Source organism: Pygocentrus nattereri, chromosome 2, assembly GCF_015220715.1.
Source record: "Pygocentrus nattereri isolate fPygNat1 chromosome 2, fPygNat1.pri, whole genome shotgun sequence".
Taxonomy (NCBI): domain Eukaryota; kingdom Metazoa; phylum Chordata; class Actinopteri; order Characiformes; family Serrasalmidae; genus Pygocentrus; species Pygocentrus nattereri.
Genome location: NC_051212.1, coordinates 55361286 through 55383837, shown reverse-complemented (window position 1 = coordinate 55383837; position 22552 = coordinate 55361286). Strand labels below are relative to the sequence as shown.

The 22552-nt window shown below is 41.3% G+C and overlaps 3 protein-coding genes across 4 annotated transcripts; 1 reads left to right on the top strand and 2 right to left on the bottom strand.

The window, feature by feature from the left end:
- Positions 1-285: 285 nt before the first annotated feature.
- LOC108413831 (pulmonary surfactant-associated protein D-like) lies at positions 286-9565 on the top strand. Its single transcript, XM_037544053.1, has 9 exons — positions 286-666; positions 3537-3623; positions 3724-3801; positions 5038-5124; positions 5225-5302; positions 6539-6625; positions 6726-6803; positions 7587-7670; positions 9108-9565. Exons 1-9 carry the CDS (start codon positions 465-467, stop codon positions 9485-9487), a joined length of 1161 nt encoding a protein of 386 aa, XP_037399950.1. The 5' UTR covers positions 286-464; the 3' UTR covers positions 9488-9565.
- Positions 9566-9881: 316 nt separating this feature from the next.
- Positions 9882-12852, bottom strand: LOC108413833 (complement C1q-like protein 2). Its single transcript, XM_017686517.2, has 3 exons — positions 12598-12852; positions 12266-12406; positions 9882-10687 (listed from the first exon to the last, which is right to left on the bottom strand). The coding sequence occupies exons 1-3, from the start codon at positions 12764-12766 to the stop codon at positions 10404-10406; spliced, it is 594 nt and encodes a 197-aa protein (XP_017542006.1). The 5' UTR covers positions 12767-12852; the 3' UTR covers positions 9882-10403.
- A 1169-nt stretch (positions 12853-14021) lies between these two features.
- Positions 14022-17234, bottom strand: LOC108413828 (complement C1q-like protein 3). Of its 2 annotated transcripts, XM_017686507.2 has the most exons (5): positions 17124-17232; positions 16958-17078; positions 16816-16857; positions 16094-16234; positions 14022-14534 (listed from the first exon to the last, which is right to left on the bottom strand). In XM_017686507.2, exons 1-5 carry the CDS (start codon positions 17169-17171, stop codon positions 14239-14241), a joined length of 648 nt encoding a protein of 215 aa, XP_017541996.1. In that variant the 5' UTR covers positions 17172-17232; the 3' UTR covers positions 14022-14238. The 2 variants fall into 2 exon arrangements, with proteins under 2 accessions (XP_017541996.1, XP_017541995.1); XM_017686506.2 differs by having other exon boundaries at positions 16958-17234.
- Between the last annotated feature and the right edge of the window lie 5318 nt (positions 17235-22552).

Genomic DNA, 22552 nt, shown 5'->3' with positions numbered 1-22552 from the left:
TGAGAATGACCCACCACCCAAACAGTACCTGCTCTGTGAGGGTCCGTGGGGGTCCTGACCACTGAAGAACAGGGTAACAGAGTATCAGAGAAACAGATGGACTACAGTCTGTAACTGTAGAACTACAGACTCTGTATATATATATGAAAAACAAAGGTGTGAATGCCTGTTTTACCCTCACTGTGTTCAGTGGACCATTTAAGGGAATCTTGCCTTTTCCTCTTCCTTTGCCTGTGTGTGTAAACTTCTCTAACTTCCCTGAAACATTCCAGTTTGGTGGTGCAACGCTGCTGAGTGGAAGGGGAAAATCTCTATTTCATCATTTTGCAGGGAATCCGTAGTTTGCTTGATAGGTATGAGGGTGGGATGCTGTTGCTCAATGCTGTGAAGTAATATAATGTCTCGGCTGCTCGTCTCAGATCGTTTCCTCGGCCTGAGCTCCGGTTGTTAGCAGTGACTCTGAGATGCCGCCGTTCAAGCACAGCGTCTTGCTTCTGCTGCTGCTGGAGTTCCTGATTTCAGTAGCTGGCGATCAGCCTCAGCCTCTAACCTGCCCGCTCTATGCTGGCGTCCCAGGGACGCCGGGACACAACGGCCTGCCCGGCAGAGACGGGAAAGACGGAAAGGACGGGCCTGTTGGACCCAAAGGACAGAAAGGAGAGACAGGTTTGTGCCAGCCGAGGTTCAGATCGGTCATAAATGCTTAATAGGTGACTTAATTTAAACAGATGGCATTGAGAGAGTAAAGCTACATATATACAAAGTCAGCATTTACAGCGGAATTCCTATTGGAAGTGTCTGTCCAAACACCAACCCTGAAATTTACACTTCTAAGAATAATACTTCGATTTTTAAATATATTTTTTCAAAGATCATTTGATTTCACAGCGTCCAGGGAGCCGTTGGGGGTTAGGTGTCTTGCTCAAGGACAGGGACTCATGTCCTTGCTCATGGACTGTCGGCTCTGGGGATCGAACCGGCGACTTTCCGGTCACAGGGCCGGTTCCTCTGCTAACTTGCTCAGGCTGCTAATGAGGGCAGAATATCCCGTTCTAAAGAGAATATAAAGTGTTAAAGAGAGACGGTTAGCTGCTAACAGTGATGTTCAACTGGAACTTCATGATCCTGTTGCATTTTATGGGAATTTTATGTTTTTTCTGGCTGACCAGCTCCAAAATGCAACATATCGCTGGTGTCGGAGCAAAACCTCGATTTTCAGTTTTTGAGATAATTTGAAAAGGCACATTGGCCTTTACATTCTGTGTAAATTTCATGAAGGACGGATCAAAATAATCGGCCTAAAATGACTTGGAAATACGTCCGGTTCCATTGACTTACATTAAGAGTAATGTATGTTTTTTCCTTCTCCTGTAAAGTTATTAATTTGGAGATTTTGATCTGACAGCAGCGATATGCTGGTGAGCACCCATGCTGGTCCATGCTGGCTTTTCTAGCAGGGTGGTCTCGACTATAAAAAGGAAGGGGAAAGTGTTTCAACACTAACAGCTGGGCTTTTCCACTGTGGCGTTATGAAATCTGCTGAAGATCAACATTTGCATTGCTGGTCGTGATGTAATCCAGGGTTTGCCAACTTCCCGAAATGGAAATAAGGACTGGGGTGCTGAGGGGTTGGGGGGTGTTGCAGGGGGTCGTTCAACTACAGCCAAATTTGTGTTGTAATTCAAGTCATTAAATGACTTTACTGCTGACACTACAAACTATTTTGGGCCATAAAAAGCTGACATTCCTTGCACTTTACCATGAATAGTGGGGTATCCTCTCTTCTGTGTAGTGTTTTGTTACAACCTCGTATCACCAGCATGTGGTCGGTTTGATCATTTATTCACAAAGCAGTTTGAACTTCTTTAAGTTGCTTTAGTGTTAACCCACCCATACGGTCATCATGCAGGGTTTCCTTCTGTCTCATGCAAATCGCCCCATCTTAATAGTCAGATTTGCACGGAAGCAATTATCAAAAATCTGGAATAAAGCGCATCCCGTATCAGTTCAAAGCAGAACACATCTTTTGGTTTCCAATTACGGGAAGATTCCTTCTTTTACGGGACGTTTGGCAGCCCTGCCGTAATCTCATCTTCACTCGACTGTTCCCGACAGCCTCAGACGTTCTTTGACTTTGATAAAAATGGCAATAAATGACACTTATTTCAGATATAATCTCAAAATAATGCAGTCATGTGGAAGATAAGATGGATCCTAAGTTTAATCTTTAATTAAAAAAAAAAATCTGAAAATGCTGCCCCTCATTTTCACGTCACTACCAAAACACACTGAGTTTTAATCTGTAGGCGGGGCTTATTTACTTATTTATTTACTTACTTATAGGCCACGCCCCTGTATTTCAGAGCAGGATGGCCACATGGTGAGCAGTTAAATCAGAGCCGGTTTATGAGGAGTCTGGCCACTTCTTATTTCCCCCATTATGTCAAAAACAGGACTGCTGAACAGCAGAGGGCGCAATCCTCAATGAATGGAAGTGAATGGAGCCCAGAACTTTCCTTTCATTTTAGAAAGTAGAAGAAAAGCTCAAAAGAAAACTCACCTACATTTTTCATTTTTTCTTCAGCAAGCGGAGCAGCGCATTGGCTGTTGGCACTCACTGACGTCATGAACGTGCATAAGGCGCCGTTTTAAACTCCTAGAACTCGAGTTTAAAAGCTCTTAAATATAACAGCGGTCTTAAAGTGTTTTATTCTGCTCTCTGTTCAGTAAATGAATGAGTCTTTTACATTAAAAATGTTTCAGCATTTATAAACTATGATTTTGCTCAAATGCTCCATCTTAACCCATTCATTTTGGACTCGCTCAGGAGCGCCCCCTAGTGTTAGATAAACCCAGGAGACATTGCAGAGTGTCCTCTGGTTAGATCCCATTGTTTTGAAGTGTCCCAAAGTCTGAAAGTCAGTGAGGAACATTAAGAATCTCCATATTTTCAGGTCTTTTTAGTGTTTTACTGTAAAATATGGTGATTTTCTGTGTGAACAGCTGCTCAAAGCTGAGTTTGCTGGTCATGAACTGCTGAGTTTCTGAGCTCAAACGAGCTGAAATTGTCGCCGGAACAGTCGCGACTGACACGTTCGGTAAAGTTTGGGTAGTTATGGTTGTTTTTGGTTTTTTTACATAATTTGAAAACGCAGCGCTTTTCTTCTAAAGTTACTTTTTTTGACGTATGACAGTAACGACATGTTTTCATGGTAAAACCTTCGGGTTGCTCATGAATAAGAAAATCTTGTAATTTCCAAAAATGGCTAAAACCTTTTGTTAAAAAATGCTAATATGGCTAGCAAAATATAGAAACTAGCACCCACCACTTAGCATCATGTTATGAGCAAAATGCTAATTGGTGGCTATCTGTCACTGCTAGCAATATTAGCTCTATTAGCCATCGATCGGTTTAGTCAAGCGTGGTTGACAATGAGTGAAAGGTAGCACTTAGCATTAGCAGTTAGACTGGATGTGCAAAAAGCTATGGAATGTTCCTTTTAGCTTAAACGTAATTTACATTTTGCTATTTTCAGGTTCCTCAGTGACCGGACCACCTGGAAAGAAAGGTCCAGCAGGTGATGTCGGCCCACCGGGTGTAAAAGGATCGAAAGGAGAGCAAGGTTTGTATAAGATTTGGTGCGAATGTGTTTATTTCTCTAAGCATGTCTGCCTGGATTTGAATTGGGTTCTTATAGTACATTATCCTTCTGTGACGTCCAGGTGTAGGAGTCCGGGGACCCTCTGGAGTGGCGGGCCCACCCGGGCCTAAAGGGCAAAAAGGAGAAACTGGGTCAGCAGGTAAAGAGAAATAAGGGAAAATGTATGCTCCAACACATTGTACCCCCAAAGGATGGGTACACCGGAGACTCCATGTGTCTCTGATCAACATCTTGTAGTAGATGCTATAGTCTAGTGGATAACTCCTCTGCCCTCCAAGCTGCTGACTGGGGTTTGATCCCATTCCTGGGCACCCTGTGCTGCACCAATAGGAGTCCTTGGACAAGCTTTCCAACACTACCATTGCCCCCCTCTGTAAAGTGATCCAATTGAAAGCCAGTCTGTATAAGAGCATCAACCAAATGCTATAAATGTGATCATACTTGCTTTCACATTTGTGCAAAACTTGTGATTTTGCATTTCCAGGATTGTTTGACTCTCAGAAAGAAAGGTACTAAACTGTCACCCTCCCATCACTGGGGTGGATCCCTCAAGGCTCCATCTCAGCACATTTAGTCAGGGAACATAACTGAACCATAATCCACTGAAATGATCTGTTCTAAGCTGGACTGACTCCACACACCCCGCCTCGCCTCGCCTCCAGGCTTTTACTCTACTGCTCTGTTTTAAAACATTCGGTTATGAAAAGGAACAAATACCAACTTTTCACCTGGAGAACCTGATTTAAGCTCCACAATCAGACCTTAGAACCACTGTTAGAGCTTTGAGGGAACTTTTCCACTGATTGGACCTCGATGAACGAAAATGTACCTGAACAGAACCTTCATTTCTAACAGTGTAGGCTGGCTTTACATGGTCAAACCTTCATGCAACTAGTTACATGTTGTGAGTTGCCTGCAACATAGTTTCCGTGCAACTTGGCTACACAAAGCAATTCAAAAACAATCCGTGTTGCACGCAACACATTGTAGTTAGCCAGATGTTGAAATGTACATTTCTTTGTATTCTTTTTGTCAGCTGGTGGCGGGGGTCTCTTTTTCAACCACCAAATAAACCACGCATAAGTTTTACTTCCTTTTCCACTAATCCGGCGGAATCTATTGTTATATATTGTTTTATGTTGCTTGATGTGATCATGTGATGTACTTTTCTCCGTTTTGATTTGCTGTTTCATGAAATTTGTTTCAGAAACAGTTGCTTGCAGATGAGTTTCAAGTGAGTTGCAGAAAGCTTTACATTATGCAACTCAAGTGCAACTTAGATTCATGTAGGTTTCAAGAATGAAAGTTTCACTACGTAAAGCCAGCCTTGGTGCCTTAATTCTGCAAAATTAGCTAAAACTGTCACTATTTTCAGGTCCCTCAGTGACGGGACCACCTGGAGCCAAAGGTCCAGCTGGTAATATCGGTCCACCGGGGGTAAAAGGATCGAAAGGAGAGCAAGGTTTGTATAAGATTTGGTGCGAATGTGTTTATTTCTCTAAGCATGTCTGCCTGGATTTGAATTGGGTTCTTATAGTACATTATCCTTCTGTGACGTCCAGGTGTAGGAGTCCGGGGACCCTCTGGAGTGGCGGGCGCACCCGGGCCTAAAGGGCAAAAAGGAGAAACTGGGTCAGCAGGTAAAGAGAAATAAGGGAAAATGTATGCTCCAACACATTGTACCCCCAAAGGATGGGTACACCGGAGACTCCATGTGTCTCTGATCAACATCTTGTAGTAGATGCTATAGTCTAGTGGATAACTCCTCTGCCCTCCAAGCTGCTGACTGGGGTTTGATCCCATTCCTGGGCACCCTGTGCTGCACCAATAGGAGTCCTTGGACAAGCTTTCCAACACTACCATTGCCCCCCTCTGTAAAGTGATCCAATTGAAAGCCAGTCTGTATAAGAGCATCAACCAAATGCTATAAATGTGATCATACTTGCTTTCACATTTGTGCAAAACTTGTGATTTTGCATTTCCAGGATTGTTTGACTCTCAGAAAGAAAGGTACTAAACTGTCACCCTCCCATCACTGGGGTGGAACCCTCAAGGCTCCATTTCAGCACCTTTAGTAAGGGAACATAACTGAACCATAATCCACTGAAATGATCTGTTCTAAGCTGGACTGACTCCACACACCCCGCCTCGCCTCGCCTCCAGGCTTTTACTCTACTGCTCTGTTTTAAAACATTCGGTTATGAAAAGGAACAAATACCAACTTTTCACCTGGAGAACCTGATTTAAGCTCCACAATCAGACCTTAGAACCACTGTTAGAGCTTTGAGGGAACTTTTCCACTGATTGGACCTCGATGAACGAAAATGTACCTGAACAGAACCTTCATTTCTAACAGTGTAGGCTGGCTTTACATGGTCAAACCTTCATGCAACTAGTTACATGTTGTGAGTTGCCTGCAACATAGTTTCCGTGCAACTTGGCTACACAAAGCAATTCAAAAACAATCCGTGTTGCACGCAACACATTGTAGTTAGCCAGATGTTGAAATGTACATTTCTTTGTATTCTTTTTGTCAGCTGGTGGCGGGGGTCTCTTTTTCAACCACCAAATAAACCACGCATAAGTTTTACTTCCTTTTCCACTAATCCGGCGGAATCTATTGTTACATATTGTTTTATGTTGCTTGATGTGATCATGTGATGTACTTTTCTCCGTTTTGATTTGCTGTTTCATGAAATTTGTTTCAGAAACAGTTGCTTGCAGATGAGTTTCAAGTGAGTTGCAGAAAGCTTTACATTATGCAACTCAAGTGCAACTTAGATTCATGTAGGTTTCAAGAATGAAAGTTTCACTACGTAAAGCCAGCCTTGGTGCCTTAATTCTGCAAAATTAGCTAAAACTGTCACTATTTTCAGGTCCCTCAGTGACGGGACCACCTGGAGCCAAAGGTCCAGCTGGTAATATCGGTCCACCGGGGGTAAAAGGATCGAAAGGAGAGCAAGGTTTGTATAAGATTTGGTGCGAATGTGTTTATTTCTCTAAGCATGTCTGCCTGTATTTGAATTGGGTTCTTATAGTATATTATCCTTCTGTGACGTCCAGGTGTAGGAGTCCGGGGACCCTCTGGAGTGGCGGGCCCATCCGGGCCTAAAGGGCAAAAAGGAGAAACTGGGTCAACAGGTAAAGAGAAATAAGGGACAATTTTACCAAATATAAATAAAAGTAGTACTTTAAACTGAGGAGAGTGAATCTAATGTCATGGACTTACAGCAGACAGGTATATAGTTATACAGGTATATAGTTACAGGTATATTGGAGACCCCATGTGTCCCCAGAGGGACGAGAGTGATGGCAGGAGGAGGAAGACGATGATTCCAGCAATGAGAGGCAAAACAAGGGAGAATTGAGTCCCGAACTCCGCCACCCTGGCCCTGCCCCCTGTTCCACAGTGAGGCCGCTCCATTTCACCTCACGTTTGATCCAGGTGGACGAGCTGTGAGTGGGTGGTGGAGTTCGGGACTCGCTTTGCGCTTTCATGTCTCTCATTGCCGGAATCATTGTCTTCCTCCTGCCGTCACTCGTGTCCCTCGGCAGAGCTCGGCTCCAGCCCCCACTCACTCGTGGTTCTCCTCCCTCCACTGTCCTCACAGGGCTTCTAGCTCTAGCAGCTGTCTTAAGTGCAAATTAGTTCCATTTAGGCTTCAAGCAAATAAAGTTTCATGAAAGTTGCACCATGTGAAGCCAGCCTTAGTGTCTTCCTGCTGAAATGTAGTAGTTGTAGTTTGTTTTTCACTAGTAGTTTTAAGGAACTCTAGATTTAGCAGTAATAGTCTGTATTTTGGAGAAACTGCAGCTAGTCATGGTGATGATTCTTAAGCCTGTCAGATAGCAAGGCTGTCAGTTCTCTCTGAAGTCTTTACATGTAACCAGGATGGTTTTATTGACACTCGGTCTCTGTTGTAGCCAATGTGAACGAAGCTGCCGTGGTCAAGACTTTGCTCTCGGACGTCCAGAAGCTTCAGTCCCGGATTTCCATGCTGGAGAAGGGTGAGGCGCCTCACGTTCGCTCACGCTGAACAGTCCGAAGTTTGGTCCTTAAGTTTTGTAGTGGAGCTACGAGGCTAATGTAAGCATCAGTATAAGGCAGAGGTGTGGACTCGAGTCATGAGACTTGCACTCAAGTCACCAATTTGACTTGGTGACTGCATTCCTGGAAATGTGTCTACACTGTGTCTCTCGCTTCACGATTCCCCTGTGGTTACATGCCAGTGACATTAGCACCTTCGCAGCTCCAGTAACTGAATACACTTCAGACACAAAATACGTCTTGGCTGATTGTAGTGGTGGACAGTAACTGAGTAACTGAGTATCTGAGTACCTGAGTAACTGAGTAAATGTAATTAGTTTCTGTACTTTAGTATTTTTGGTGTATCTGTACTGAAGTTTCTCCGTTCTGGACTTTTTCCTTTCACTCCACTACATTTCAGAGTCTAATATCCGACTTTTTCCTCCTACATTTTGAGAAATCTGTCGTTCCTTTTGGTTTCTGTGTGTATAAAAACGTCACATGTCAAAACGAAAGAAGCGCAAAGCCAGAGCACCAATCAGGGCCCAGCGGTCACTTTGTTTAGAGCTGGTTTTGACCTGTTGGTCATACCGACCCAGTGCAGCACGCGGTTCAACGTCAGCGCAGCAGCGTAAAACTTTGGGAGAGTCTGTTCAACATAAATGATGAACTAACCTAACTTTGTGTAAATAGAGCTCAATATAGAAATATGTCCACATATGCAGTCGAGACTGACGCGGCTTTTTTCTGAATTTCTACAAACACCAGTTCATTTTATAGTAAATGAGTTTGGGCTGGTTTATGTTTATGAACAGACGCCTACAGATCAACATAGTAAAGGAGCTCATCTGTGATCCTGAGTTTAAAGCCAGTTTTTATTCAACTTAAACTTGGAACTAAGTTGTAAATAAATCTGAAACTGAAACTTTGCTTGTGTGTAAAAAGTGATTTCAGAGCCACTCGGTTCTCCCTGATGGAAACTGTTTACCTTCAGTGTTTTGTGCTTCTGATTATTTTAATAGACGTCAGCGTCACTAATTAATGACGTTCTATTAAAAGACTGGTTTACCAAGAGAGACGCTGGAGGACTTTCACCTGAAATGAGTTCATGAAGCCAGTCTGGTTATAAAAATGATAACAGGACATCAGAGCCAGAATTCCTCTTTTAGTACTTTTACTTTATACTTAAGTACATTTGAAGGGAAATACTTTAGTACTTTTACTCAAGTGGAGGTCTAAAGGGAGGAACTTCGACTTTTACTGGGGTAATATTTAATCTCTACTTTAACTCAAGGACATGGTTTGTGTACTTTGTCCACCGCTGGCCGATCGCCTACATTTGGCGTGAGGCGGTAAATATGGGTAAATTTCACGTTTTCAAGAAATTAAACCCTTTTTTTTGTTTCTTTTCTCAACAGTTCTAGGTTTCCGTGCCTTTAGAAAGGTTGGTCAGAAATATTACATCAGCAGCGGCTTGGTGACCACGTTCGATGCCGGACAGAGCTACTGCAGAGGGGTCAAAGGAGAACTCGCTCTGCCGAGGAATAACGAGGAAAACCAGGCTGTTTATCAAGTGCTCAAGCAGGTCTCCCAGTCTGAGACCTGCTTTCTTGGGGCGCGGGAAAGCAAGGTTAGGGGCCAGTATGCGGACACGAAAGGTCAGAAGATCACTTACACCAAATGGCACCCTGGCCAGCCGAACCGCTTGGAGGAGCAGTGCGTCTGTATGGGGCCCAGCGATCAATGGCATGATTACATGTGTAACAGCAAACACCTCATAATCTGTGAGATACAGTAAAACACTGAAGTGCTGATGAACAGGGTCACTGAGTTCAGTACAAGAGGCTGACTTTACATTAAAAATCACTGCATTACATTTTTAAGTGTGATTCATTCTGAAAGCCTGCATTTCTGCGTCTGCCTCGAGCTGCCGGGCGGCTTTATTTCAGGTTTTAGGCGCATTAATCGACACCCAGCCTTCAAAAACAACACCAGTGGACCAAAACCGGCCGATTTCTCAGTTTATCAGCAGAATATTAGCAGCTCCCTTCATATAAACACCTTCAGAAGCATTTACTGGATACTTCAGCAAACTGCACTGTGTGTTGTGTCCAGCAGGGGTCATCGTGGACCTTTCTCTCATTTTTCTTTTTATTTCTCATTCCAGATGAACCCTTAGCAGCCTGGACTCATTACCGTTTTAAAAGTATGTAATTTAATACATTTTGACAGGGTCATTTAATAAATTACATGATAATAATAATAATAAATTACAGAGTCTTCTTCATGATGTAACATCCTGCCCACTGTTTCTTTAAAGCATGTCAAAATAAAAGTCCTTTGACGTCAGGTCCAGCACAGCACGGCATTTGAAGAAATGCTGTTCAGTGAGTTGAAGATCTTTGAAGTCCTCTGTGTTACGACATGTTATAATTACTTTGATTAGAAGGATTCTGCTCCGTTGAGTAGAAACTGGATGATTAGAACGGTTAAAAGTTCATTTAAACTTGGAGAGATAGTCAAACCGCCCCATGATAATTCGATTTTGAGAGGCTTGAATGCCTAAAATTGTATTTAATGCCCTGAAAATGTAGCTAAATGAGTCATTGTAGAATAACACACCATATTTGGTATATTTATTAAATTATTTAATAGAAACATGACTGAGCTGGACCAGAAGCACCTCATGCATTAACCTGATGGACTAATGAAGTTCACATTGCATAAAGGAGGTGACCGCTGAAGGTGTTTCGTTTAAATTTGTCGCTGTAGACCTTCCGGTTCTGCATGAGCTGGACGCACACCTGGTCTCCTTTCTCCAGCAACAGTGATGCTGCATTACTGGCCGTGTCTTCGGTGTCCAGTCCGGGGGGGTTGTCCGACACAGAGACCACGTGCTGCCCGTTCTTCATCAGACTCAGACCGGTCAAATGGTTATATGGGTTAAAGACCACAAAGCTGAAGTAATAAACTCCTCTGACTGGTGCAGTGAAGATACCTGGACAGAGCATCGCAGTGAAAACTGCAGGACTTCATTCAGCTTCATTTAACAATGGATAGATAGCATATATAACCTCATATCTCCAAAACGGTAATTTACAGGAGAGGGAAAAAACCTACTTTATTTTAAATGGAAGTCAATGGAACCAGAAATCTTTCCAAGCCATTTTGGGCCGTTTGTTTTGGTTCGTTCATCATGAAATTTACACACAGTGTAAAGGAAAACAAGCCTTTTCAAATTATGTCAGAAACTGAAAAACGACAAAAATAGAGATAAAAGGTTTTCTTCCGACAGCAGCGAAATTATTTTAAAAAAAAACAAAAAAACAAATGAAATATTCAGACCTTAGATATTCTCTTATGATCTATTTAAACTCAAGGCATTAATAGAGAAAAAATACTTCTGAAAATAATACTTACAGATATTTGTCTTATTGCCAAATTTGCTTTTGATTTGTTTTCAAATGAAGCTGAACGATTTAAATTCATCATGTTTAATTACATTTTTAAATAAAAGACGCTATAACTTTTTTTATGTCACTGAAACACAGTTTTAGTCTGTAGCAGTTGGGGGGGTTAGGTGTCTTGCTCAAGGACATCTCAGTCATGTGCTGTTAGCACTGGGGATCGAACTGGCCACCTTCCGGTCACAGGGCCAGTTCTCTAACCTCCAGCCCACGACTGCCCCCAGAGTCCCTCAGAGCAAAAGGGTTTTAGTCTAACGTCTAAGATCAGTTTAAGTCCCAAATGTGTTTCAGTTTCTGATTTTGAATCAGTTTAGAAGAATCATCCATAAATACAACATAAAACTCAGTAAGTAAATTTTACCAGCATTCGGTGAACATTGTGTAAAAGTTTAGAATCAATGGACCAACAGAAATGGTCCAAATCTTTTGACATGAACCGGCGTTGAAAGTTCAATATTTCAGTTTTATTTATTTCCTTCTCCTGAAAGTTACTATTTTGGTTCTTCAAGGGATCTTCAGTAAACACAATGGTTCTGTATAGAACAAGGAACACTTTAATGGTTCTTTGCATGGTGAAATGGTTCTTCAGGTTGATGTAGAATGTGTTGCAGGTGGAACCTTTTTGAAAAGGGCTCTATATAGCACCAAAACGAGGTCTTCTACTGTTACAAGCTTGACATTATAACAATAGAAGAACTCTCATTGGTGGCATATAGAACCATACATAACACATTCTCTATCAATCTGAAGAACCATTTCACCATGCAAAGAACCATTCAAGTGTTCCTTGTTCTCTACAGAACCAGTGTGTTTACTGAAGATCCCTTGAAGAACCTTGCAGAGGGTGCTTTGAGTGTTTATGGTTCCATATAGAACCACTGTCTTTACCAAAGAACCCTCAGAGAGCCATCATTTTTCAGAGCGTACAGTTGTGTACACCTACAGTGGAGCTATAAGGTGGTGAAGCTCAAAGTGGAGAGCGAGTCGAACAATAAGAAGAAAGGTGTTTCTAATAAAGTAGAAAAAGCATATTTACGCAGTCTCGAGCAAAATGTTCTCAATAACGCCACTTCAGCTGAGCTGCATGGAGCAGGGCACTGCAGTGGTACCTGTATTTGGGTCGTATGCACTGCCGATGTTTGTGAAAGCGTTTTGGTACACCAGAGTAACCTGATCTTGATACGGTCCAATGTTCATAGAACCAACTTCCAGAGCTGAGAGTGAAGCTGAGAATGCCACTTTGGGCTGTTCTGAAAAAAAATTGGACGAAAAAACAAAATATGGAATAATTCATAACAGTGACCGAGGCCGAGGACTAGCAATCGAATAACGACTATTAAGGTTAAGCGGTTAAAATTCTTCAAACGCCAAATAAGCAACAATAATATATGTGACAAAATAACTTGGGTCTCTTATGTTTCTTTCATAAAGTCCCGTCTACCTGTCATCTGTCTTTTGAGCTCTGCCATTTCAGCCTCCATGGCTTTCACCTTTTCCTCCAAAGATCTGAGCCGGCTCAGTTCTCCAATAATGTCCACGCTCGGTGTGAGGATGTCCTGAGCCCCTGTGCTCCAGAGGAAAAGCAAGAAAAGCACCTGCCGCAACGACATGACCGAAGAATGAGCGACGATTGCCCAAAGTCGACTGAAGCTAAGCTGCTTTCTCTCTGCTTACAGAGGGTTTGAACAGGCCAAAAGACTTTGGACTCCATGGAAGAATCCGTGGTGTGGATGCAGTGATAACTCACTGGAAACCATGCCGGAAAGAGCTTGACCAAGTATTTTTTAAACCCAAAGTATGCTCAATAAACCAAAGCAGAATTTAATATGAACACAGGATTATTATTTTGGCATCAGACTGGTTTACGATCATCTGCTGTGTCTACACGAGGTAGATATTCAGTCTTGGGTCACCTCTCACCTTTGGGAGAGAGCATCTCTGAAAAATTAGGCAATTTGTTCATCCTTAACAGTGCCTATCACTAGTGGGGTACCTCAAGGCTCTGTTTTAGGCCCCCTTTAATTCTTTAGGCTGTTTTTCTGAAATACAAAATATCACTGTTAGAAGCTTTATTCCAATACAAATATAGGAATCAAATAAAAAATAAAGCTCTTTTAACAAACGCACACTCAAAAAAAATCCCTGGAAGTTCTTGGTTTTGATGCCCGGTCTTTTGTTGGTGTTAATTAACAAACGATTACGCTTGAGTGAAACTGAGTCAGCCGTCACTTGTCAGCTTTTTTTGCTTTGTCATTGCGCAACTGTTGTGTTAAACCTTAAATATTGATCATTCTGAGTCCTTTGCCCTTTGGCTCTGTTGTCGATTCCTCCAGGCTACCTTCCCTTGTGCGTGCCTCTGTGTTCTGTTAGCCTTATAATTATTGGCTGTAAGAAGTCCTGTCTACCTAATTAATGTACGTGCATGGTATTAATTTGTATGGCCTCTATTGGCTGTCAGTAGATGTAATATAATGATATTAATTTCATGTACAGTATGATTTCCCCCCTTTTCCACTAATCACAAGTTTTTTGCATCAAGAAAAAAAAATTAACAGAAAATTACACAGAAGCATCAAGAGCCATACATAATCTCAGCTGTGCCTTTATTCCAGCTTCCATTCTTTTCAGGAGGCTCACTTTCAGCTAGTCAAAGGATCTGGACACGCCTCCAAAGATCAGTCTCAGAGTTGGGTGTTGTTAAAAGAAGCGGTGATGAAACACAGCGGTAAACACGGCCCCGTCCCGACTTTTTTGGAACATGTTGTTGGCATTAAATTCGAATCATTTTCAAAAAATAATAAAATGTTTCAACATTTGATTAGTCGTCTTTGTAGCATTCTCCTTTAAAAAACATGGCTCACATGATTTGCAGACCATCCTGTTTTTATTTACATTCTGCAGAACGTCACAGCTTTTTTGGAAGCGGTGTAGTACATAAGAAGTAAACTGAAGTCATACTGTTTTATTTCATAGAAGCTCTACTAATAGTACATTTGAATTAACCTGAACTACAACGCTACAACTTTAGGCGCCCAGCATTAGAGCATCAGCTGAAGGCGTCCACAGCCAAGTGAGGTGAGATTCACACTGGGAAGAGCAGATGCCCACTGAAGGTGTTGCGCTTGTTTCCGTCTGTGTAGACCCTGTGCTTCTCCCAAAGCTGCACGTACACCTGATCTCCTTCCTCCAGCCGGATGGAGGCGGAGTTTCCAGAAGTGTCCTCAGAATCCGCCCCCGGGGCGTTATCTGTGGCAGCCACCACCAGCACCCCGTTTTTCACCAAGGACGCCCCGGTCTTGGCCTGAGGACCAGGTCCGACCGGGTGGAAGAGTGAAAAGCTGAAATAATACACTCCCCCCAGGGGAGCCGTGAAGATTCCTGCAGATGAAACCGTCAATATAATACGGAGCAACGTGGAGTTAAATTCACCTACAGGACTGAGCTACAGGTGAGACAGTCTTCACAGCCCTTAGTCCAAATGCAGTGAAAAATAATACACTCCGAATGTGTTTATCAAATATCTTTTTGCAGTGTATGAAAATGGCCAAAAACATTTCCGTTATATGTTTTTAAAATTAATTTATTAGTATTTTACACAACAGGTAGTTCCGGCCCCGTGAGCTGATTGGTTGAGAGGCGTTCTAACTGCCGTTATTTCACCACAACATCAAACACTGTATCACTCCACTAAGACGCCGTTGCTAAGCAACGACTCTGACAGCTGTAGGAGACGCTCGAGCCATTTGATCGTTTTTACTTCTGACTTCTGCCACAAACAGAAAACGGACACTGTTAAGATCACATCTGACCGACAGCCGATTTGGTCCGACTCTGAAGACGAGACGACACTAAATTCCCAAACTGTCGTCGCCACTTTTCAGCTTTTCAGTCGGCAGCTGAGACAGAAGAACAGCTGAACAACCTGGAATCAGCCAGAAATGAACCCAACACCATTCGCCAAACTAAACGGGCTGTAAGAAGCTTTACAGACCGGCTGGAACAAAACAACATTAATACTGATCTGGAGAAACTGACCAAACTGAGCTGAACCTGATATTGGGTCAGTTTTACGGCTCAGTCTGATTTGGCCCGACTCTGAAGATCAGACACGTCTGGTGAATGGTGTTGGGTTCATTTCTGGCTGATTCCAGGTTGTTCAGCTGTTCTTCTGTCACAGCTGCCGACTGAAAAGCTGCTCAGTGGAGACGACAGTTTGGGAATTTAGTGTAAGGAGCTGGAGAACGAACTGCCGGCTGAGCAGCGAGTGGGCGGAGCTCGTTACTCTGACGTAGCAACGAGCTGCTCGTTAAGGAGCTCTAATTAGGAGGAAGGAGCTGAACATTAAAACATATTAAAGCCGCGTTCACGGCCAGTTTATTCATTTCTTACTGTATTTATTTAACTGCTGTATTAAAGCAGTAGAGCAATCGACAAGGGAGTTATCACCAATAACATCACGGCTGGGATGACCTACGGACCCCAGATCACAGGGATGTTACACTCTCCCTCTCGGGTTCTACTGCTTAAAGTGATTCTCTGAGTTGAGTTGACTGTAATGAAGGTTCCAGATGTAGCTAAACGTACCGACTGTGATCTGCACTGTACTCTACATTAACCACGTACGTCTGCAATCAGACTCTCACACCCAATGTACTTCACATAAACAAGATCAGATCAGACCTGCATTTCACAGAGTATCAGTACCTGCAGCCCTCGCTCCTGTCCTGCTAAAGATCAGATTTAACATGAAGAGCCTGGAAACTCATTTCTGAAGGTATCAGACAGAATTCTGGCTGTTTTCAAATATATATATATATATATATATATTATTATAATTATTATTATAAGGCATTGTATTATCTGTGCATGCTTTTGATCAGGGGTGTCAACATTTCTGCAGAAGATTGCAGTACTGCATAGCAGTGATGTTCTGGCACCTGTTTGTGGATCGTAGGCATAGCCAATGTTTGTGAAGGCATTCTCGTACACCAGGGTGACCGTGTTCTGGAACGGGCCCAGGAACTTAAAACCATCTTGCAGGTTGGACAGCGTAGCGGAGAACGCCACTTTGGGCTGATCTAGAAACGAGAATGTAGAAACACAAAGTACAACACCGAGTTTATTCCTAATATTTGGGTTCATTGATTTCTTTCATAATTAACTGGTTAAGATGTAAACAAAGTCATTCTGAGCGGTTTGGTGTGAAACGCTCCGTTCTAGATAAACTTACAGAATCAGAACCGTTCCCAGTGGTGGTGATGGGAACCAGACGTCCCTCTAAAAGCTCCTACAGAAAGTTCCTACATGAACTGGTTCTGAATTCACTGCCTGATGACTGAGACGCTGTTTTATGAGAGTTTAGAGAACTTCAACTCCATTCATGGTGGAGGGAGACATGCAGGGCGCTGTGCGGCAAAATAGTCCCCAAAGAAAACTCATTATTCCAGACTTTCCACTGTTTTCCCATCATCAGCATTCCATATAAACTCAGAAGACTCGTGTAGGTTCTCTGGTGGTTCTGGATGGTAAATAAAGTGTCTATATCTGTGTAGTAGTCATGCTGATGTCTGGTTCCCATCACCACCACTGTAAAGACGTCTGAACCGTTTCACACCAAACCATCTGGATCTCTCTGATACACCTCACATGTTTCTCATACCTGTGATGGTCTTCGTAATGATCCCCAGGCTCCTGGAAAGTCCTGCAGTGAGAGACCGAACCAAACACAACGACAACAACAAAAACAGCTACGTTAGTGTTTCTGTGACTCGTTTACACTGAAAGCTGTTTCTTCTCAGTACCTTCGTTCATCATCTTCAGCTCAGCCATTTCAGCCTCCATGGCCTTCATTCTTCGCTCCAGAGCTCTGAGCTTGTCCAGTTCCCTGATAATGTCCACACTGGGGGTCAGCACGTCCTGAGCCTGTGTGCTCAGGACGTGCTGACCCTCAGTGTGGACGTCCTGAGCCTGTGTGCTCCACAGGAAGATCAGGAGAAACACCTCCAGCCCAAACATCTTCAACGTCTGCTGTCACAGGAGACCACTGAGGAGGTCAGCTGCTTTCTCTCTGCCTGCTGTGGCCGTCTGTTTGAACAGGCCCAGGACTTTGGACTTGGAAAAGTTTGACGGAACCAATAAAAGCAGAAGGTTTGAATTGTGGTCAGTAAATCAGACTTTGAGTTATATTTTTCATTTTCTTTGAAAATGCAGAACTATTTTATTTCATTTTGCTGTGAAATTAAACGCATTTAAAGCGGGACACTCTGAAACACAAGGTTCCTCAAGGGTTCTTTATGGATCTACACTCACCGGCCACTTTATTAGGTAATAAAGTTACCTAATACCTTTGCTAGTAAAAGGTTGGACCCCCTTTTGCCTTCAGAACTGCCTTAATTAAGTTAAGAGTTACTGTTTTAATCCCACAAATGGGGAAATTCCACCTCCGCATTTAACCCATCCGTGAAAAGATACACCACATACACACTAGTGAACACACACACTAGGGGGCAGTGAGCACACTTGGGCAGCCCTATCCACGGTGCCCGGGGAGCAGTTGGGGGTTAGGTGTCTTCCTCAAAGACACCTCAGTCATGGACTGTCGGCTCTGGGGATCAAACTGGAAACCTTCTGGTCACAGGGCTGATTTCCTGACCTCCAGCCCACGACTGCCCCCAAATTCTTCGTGGCACACTTTCAACAAGGTGCTGGAAACGTTCCTCAGAGATTCTGGTTGGTTATTTGAGTTCCTGCTGCCTTTCTATCATCTGGAACCAGTCTGCCCATTCTCCTCTGACCTCTCACATCAACAAGGCATTTTCGTCCACACAACTGACCGCTCACTGGATATTCCCTCTTTTTCGGACCGTTCTCTGTAAACCCTAGAGATGGTTGTGTGTGAAAATCCCAGCAGATCAGCAGTTTCTGAAATACTCAGACCAGCCCGTCTGGCACCAACAACCACGCCACGTTCAAAGCCCCTTAAATCCCCTTTCTTCCCCGTTCTGATGCTCGGTCTGCACTTCAGCAAGCCGTCTTGACCACCTCTACATGCTTAAATGCAGTGAGTTGCAGCCGTGTGATTGGCTGATTAGCTATTTGTGTTAACAAGCAGCTGAACCTAATAAAGTGGCCAGTGAGTGTAGGTTCTATGTAGAACCGTTGTCTTAACTAAAGAACCCCTGAAGAACCATGTTTTCAAAGAGTGTACAGTAGAGAGTGATGGAGCTGAAATACCTGATCAGATCAATAATATCGGCACTTTGAGCCTTCATGTGTGTTGCTCTGTCGCCCCCTACTGATCAACACACGTCAGCACCATAAAAGAACAGACCTCGACCTTACTCATCATTACTTTACTGATCAGGGCCTTACTCATCATTACTTTACTGATCAGGGCCTTACTCATCATTACTTTACTGATCAGGACCTTACTCATCATTACTTTACTGATCAGGAAATTACTCATCATTACGTTATTGATCAGGACCTTACTCATCATTACTTTACTGATCAGGAAATTACTCATCATTACTTTACTGATCAGGGCCTTACTCATCATTACTTTACTGATCATGACCTTACTCATCATTACTTTACTGATCAGGACCTTACTCATCATTACTTTACTGATCAGGGCCTTACTCATCATTACTTTACTGATCAGGACCTTACTCATCATTACTTTACTGATCAGGGCCTTACTCATCATTACTTTACTGATCAGGAAATTACTCATCATTACGTTATTGATCAGGACCTTACTCATCATTACTTTACTGATCAGGAAATTACTCATCATTACTTTACTGATCAGGACCTTACTCATCATTACTTTACTGATCAGGAAATTACTCATCATTACGTTATTGATCAGGACCTTACTCATCATTACTTTACTGATCAGGGCCTTACTCATCATTACTTTACTGATCAGGAAATTACTCATCATTACTTTACTGATCAGGAAATTACTGATCATTACTTTACTGATCAGGACCTTACTCATCATTACTTTACTGATCAGGAAATTACTCATCATTACTTTACTGATCAGGGCCTTACTCATCATTACTTTACTGATCAGGACCTTACTCATCATTACTTTACTGATCAGGACCTTACTCATCATTACTTTACTGATCAGGGCCTTACTCATCATTACTTTACTGATCAGGACCTTACTCATCATTACTTTACTGATCAGGGCCTTACTCATCATTACTTTACTGATCAGGACCTTACTCATCATTACTTTACTGATCAGGAAATTACTCATCATTACGTTATTGATCAGGACCTTACTCATCATTACTTTATTGATCAGGACCTTACTCATCATTACTTTACTGATCAGGACCTTACTCATCATTACTTTATTGATCAGGACATTACTCATCATTACTTTACTGATCAGGACCTTACTCATCATTACTTTACTGATCCGGAAATTACTCATCATTACTTTACTGATCAGGACCTTACTCATCATTACTTTATTGATCAGGACCTTACTCATCATTACTTTACTGATCAGGACCTTACTCATCATTACTTTATTGATCAGGAAATTACTCATCATTACTTTACTGATCAGGACCTTACTCATCATTATTTTACTGATCAGGGCCTTACTCATCATTACTTTATTGATCAGGACCTTACTCATCATTACTTTACTGATCAGGACCTTACTCATCATTACTTTACTGATCAGGAAATTACTCATCATTACTTTATTGATCAGGACCTTACTCATCATTACTTTACTGATCAGGACCTTACTCATCATTACTTTACTGATCAGGAAATTACTCATCATTACTTTATTGATCAGGACCTTACTCATCATTACTTTACTGATCAGGAAATTACTCATCATTACTTTACTGATCAGGACCTTACTCATCATTACTTTACTGATCAGGAAATTTCTCATCATTACTTTACTGATCAGGGCCTTACTCATCATTACTTTACTGATCAGGACATTACTGATCATGCTTTATTGATCAGGACATTACTCATCATTACTTTATTGATCAGGACCTTACTCATCATTACTTTACTGATCAGGACATTACTGATCATGCTTTATTGATCAGGACCTTACTCATCATTACTTTACTGATCAGGACCTTACTCATCATTACTTTACTGATCAGGAAATTACTGATCATGCTTTATTGATCAGGACCTTACTCATCATTACTTTACTGATCAGGACCTTACTCATCATTACTTTACTGATCAGGACCTTACTCATCATTACTTTACTGATCAGGAAATTACTGATCATTACTTTACTGATCAGGACCTTACTGATCATGCTTTATTGATCAGGACCTTACTCATCATTACTTTACTGATCAGGAAATTACTGATCATTACTTTATTGAACAGGAAATTACTGATCATGCTTTATTGATCAGGAAATTACTGATCATTGCTTTATTGATCAGGACCTTACTCATCATTACTTTACTGATCAGGACCTTACTCATCATTACATTATTGATCAGGACCTTACTCATCATTACTTTATTGAACAGGAAATTACTGATCATGCTTTATTGATCAGGAAATTACTGATCATTGCTTTATTGATCAGGACCTTACTCATCATTACTTTACTGATCAGGACCTTACTCATCATTACATTATTGATCAGGACCTTACTCATCATTACTTTATTGAACAGGAAATTACTGATCATGCTTTATTGATCAGGAAATTACTGATCATGCTTTATTGATCAGGAAATTACTGATCATTACTTTATTGATCAGGACCTTACTCATCATTACTTTATTGATCAGGACATTACTGATCATGCTTTATTGATCAGGAAATTACTGATCATGCTTTATTGATCAGGACATTACTGATCATGCTTTATTGATCAGGAAATTACTGATCATGCTTTATTGATCAGGACATTACTGATCATGCTTTATTGATCAGGAAATTACTGATCATTACTTTATTGATCAGGACATTACTCATCATTACTTTATTGATCAGGACATTACTGATCATGCTTTATTGATCAGGAAATTACTGATCATTACTTTATTGATCAGGACATTACTGATCATGCTTTATTGATCAGGAAATTACTGATCATTACTTTATTGATCAGGACCTTACTCATCATTACTTTACTGATCAGGACATTACTCATCATTACTTTATTGATCAGGAAATTACTGATCATGCTTTATTGATCAGGAAATTACTGATCATTACTTTATTGATCAGGACCTTACTCATCATTACTTTATTGATCAGGACATTACTCATCATTACTTTATTGATCAGGACATTACTGATCATGCTTTATTGATCAGGAAATTACTGATCATTACTTTATTGATCAGGACATTACTGATCATGCTTTATTGATCAGGAAATTACTGATCATTACTTTATTGATCAGGACCTAACTCATCATTACTTTACTGATCAGGACATTACTGATCATGCTTTATTGATCAGGAAATTACTGATCATTACTTTATTGCTCAGGACATTACTGATCATGCTTTATTGATAAGGAAATTACTGATCATTACTTTATTGATCAGGACCTTACTCATCATTACTTTATTGATCAGGACATTACTCATCATTACTTTATTGATCAGGAAATTACTGATCATGCTTTATTGATCAGGACATTACTGATCATGCTTTATTGATCAGGAAATTACTGATCATTACTTTACTGATCAGGACATTACTCATCATTACTTTATTGATCAGGACATTACTCATCATTACTTTATTGATCAGGAAATTACTGATCATGCTTTATTGATTAGGAAATTACTGATCATTACTTTATTGATCAGGAACTTACTCATCATTACTTTATTGATCAGGACATTACTCATCATTACTTTATTGATCAGGACATTACTGATCATGCTTTATTGATCAGGAAATTACTGATCATGCTTTATTGATCAGGACATTACTGATCATGCTTTATTGATCAGGAAATTACTGATCATTACTTTATTGATCAGGAAATTACTGATCATTACTTTATTGATCAGGACATTACTGATCATGCTTTATTGATCAGGAAATTACTGATCATTACTTTATTGATCAGGACCTTACTCATCATTACTTTACTGATCAGGACCTTACTCATCATTACTTTATTGATCAGGACATTACTCATCATTACTTTATTGATCAGGAAATTACTGATCATGCTTTATTGATCAGGAAATTACTGATCATGCTTTATTGATCAGGACATTACTGATCATGCTTTATTGATCAGGAAATTACTGATCATTACTTTATTGATCAGGACCTTACTCATCATTACTTTATTGATCAGGACATTACTGATCATGCTTTATTGATCAGGAAATTACTGATCA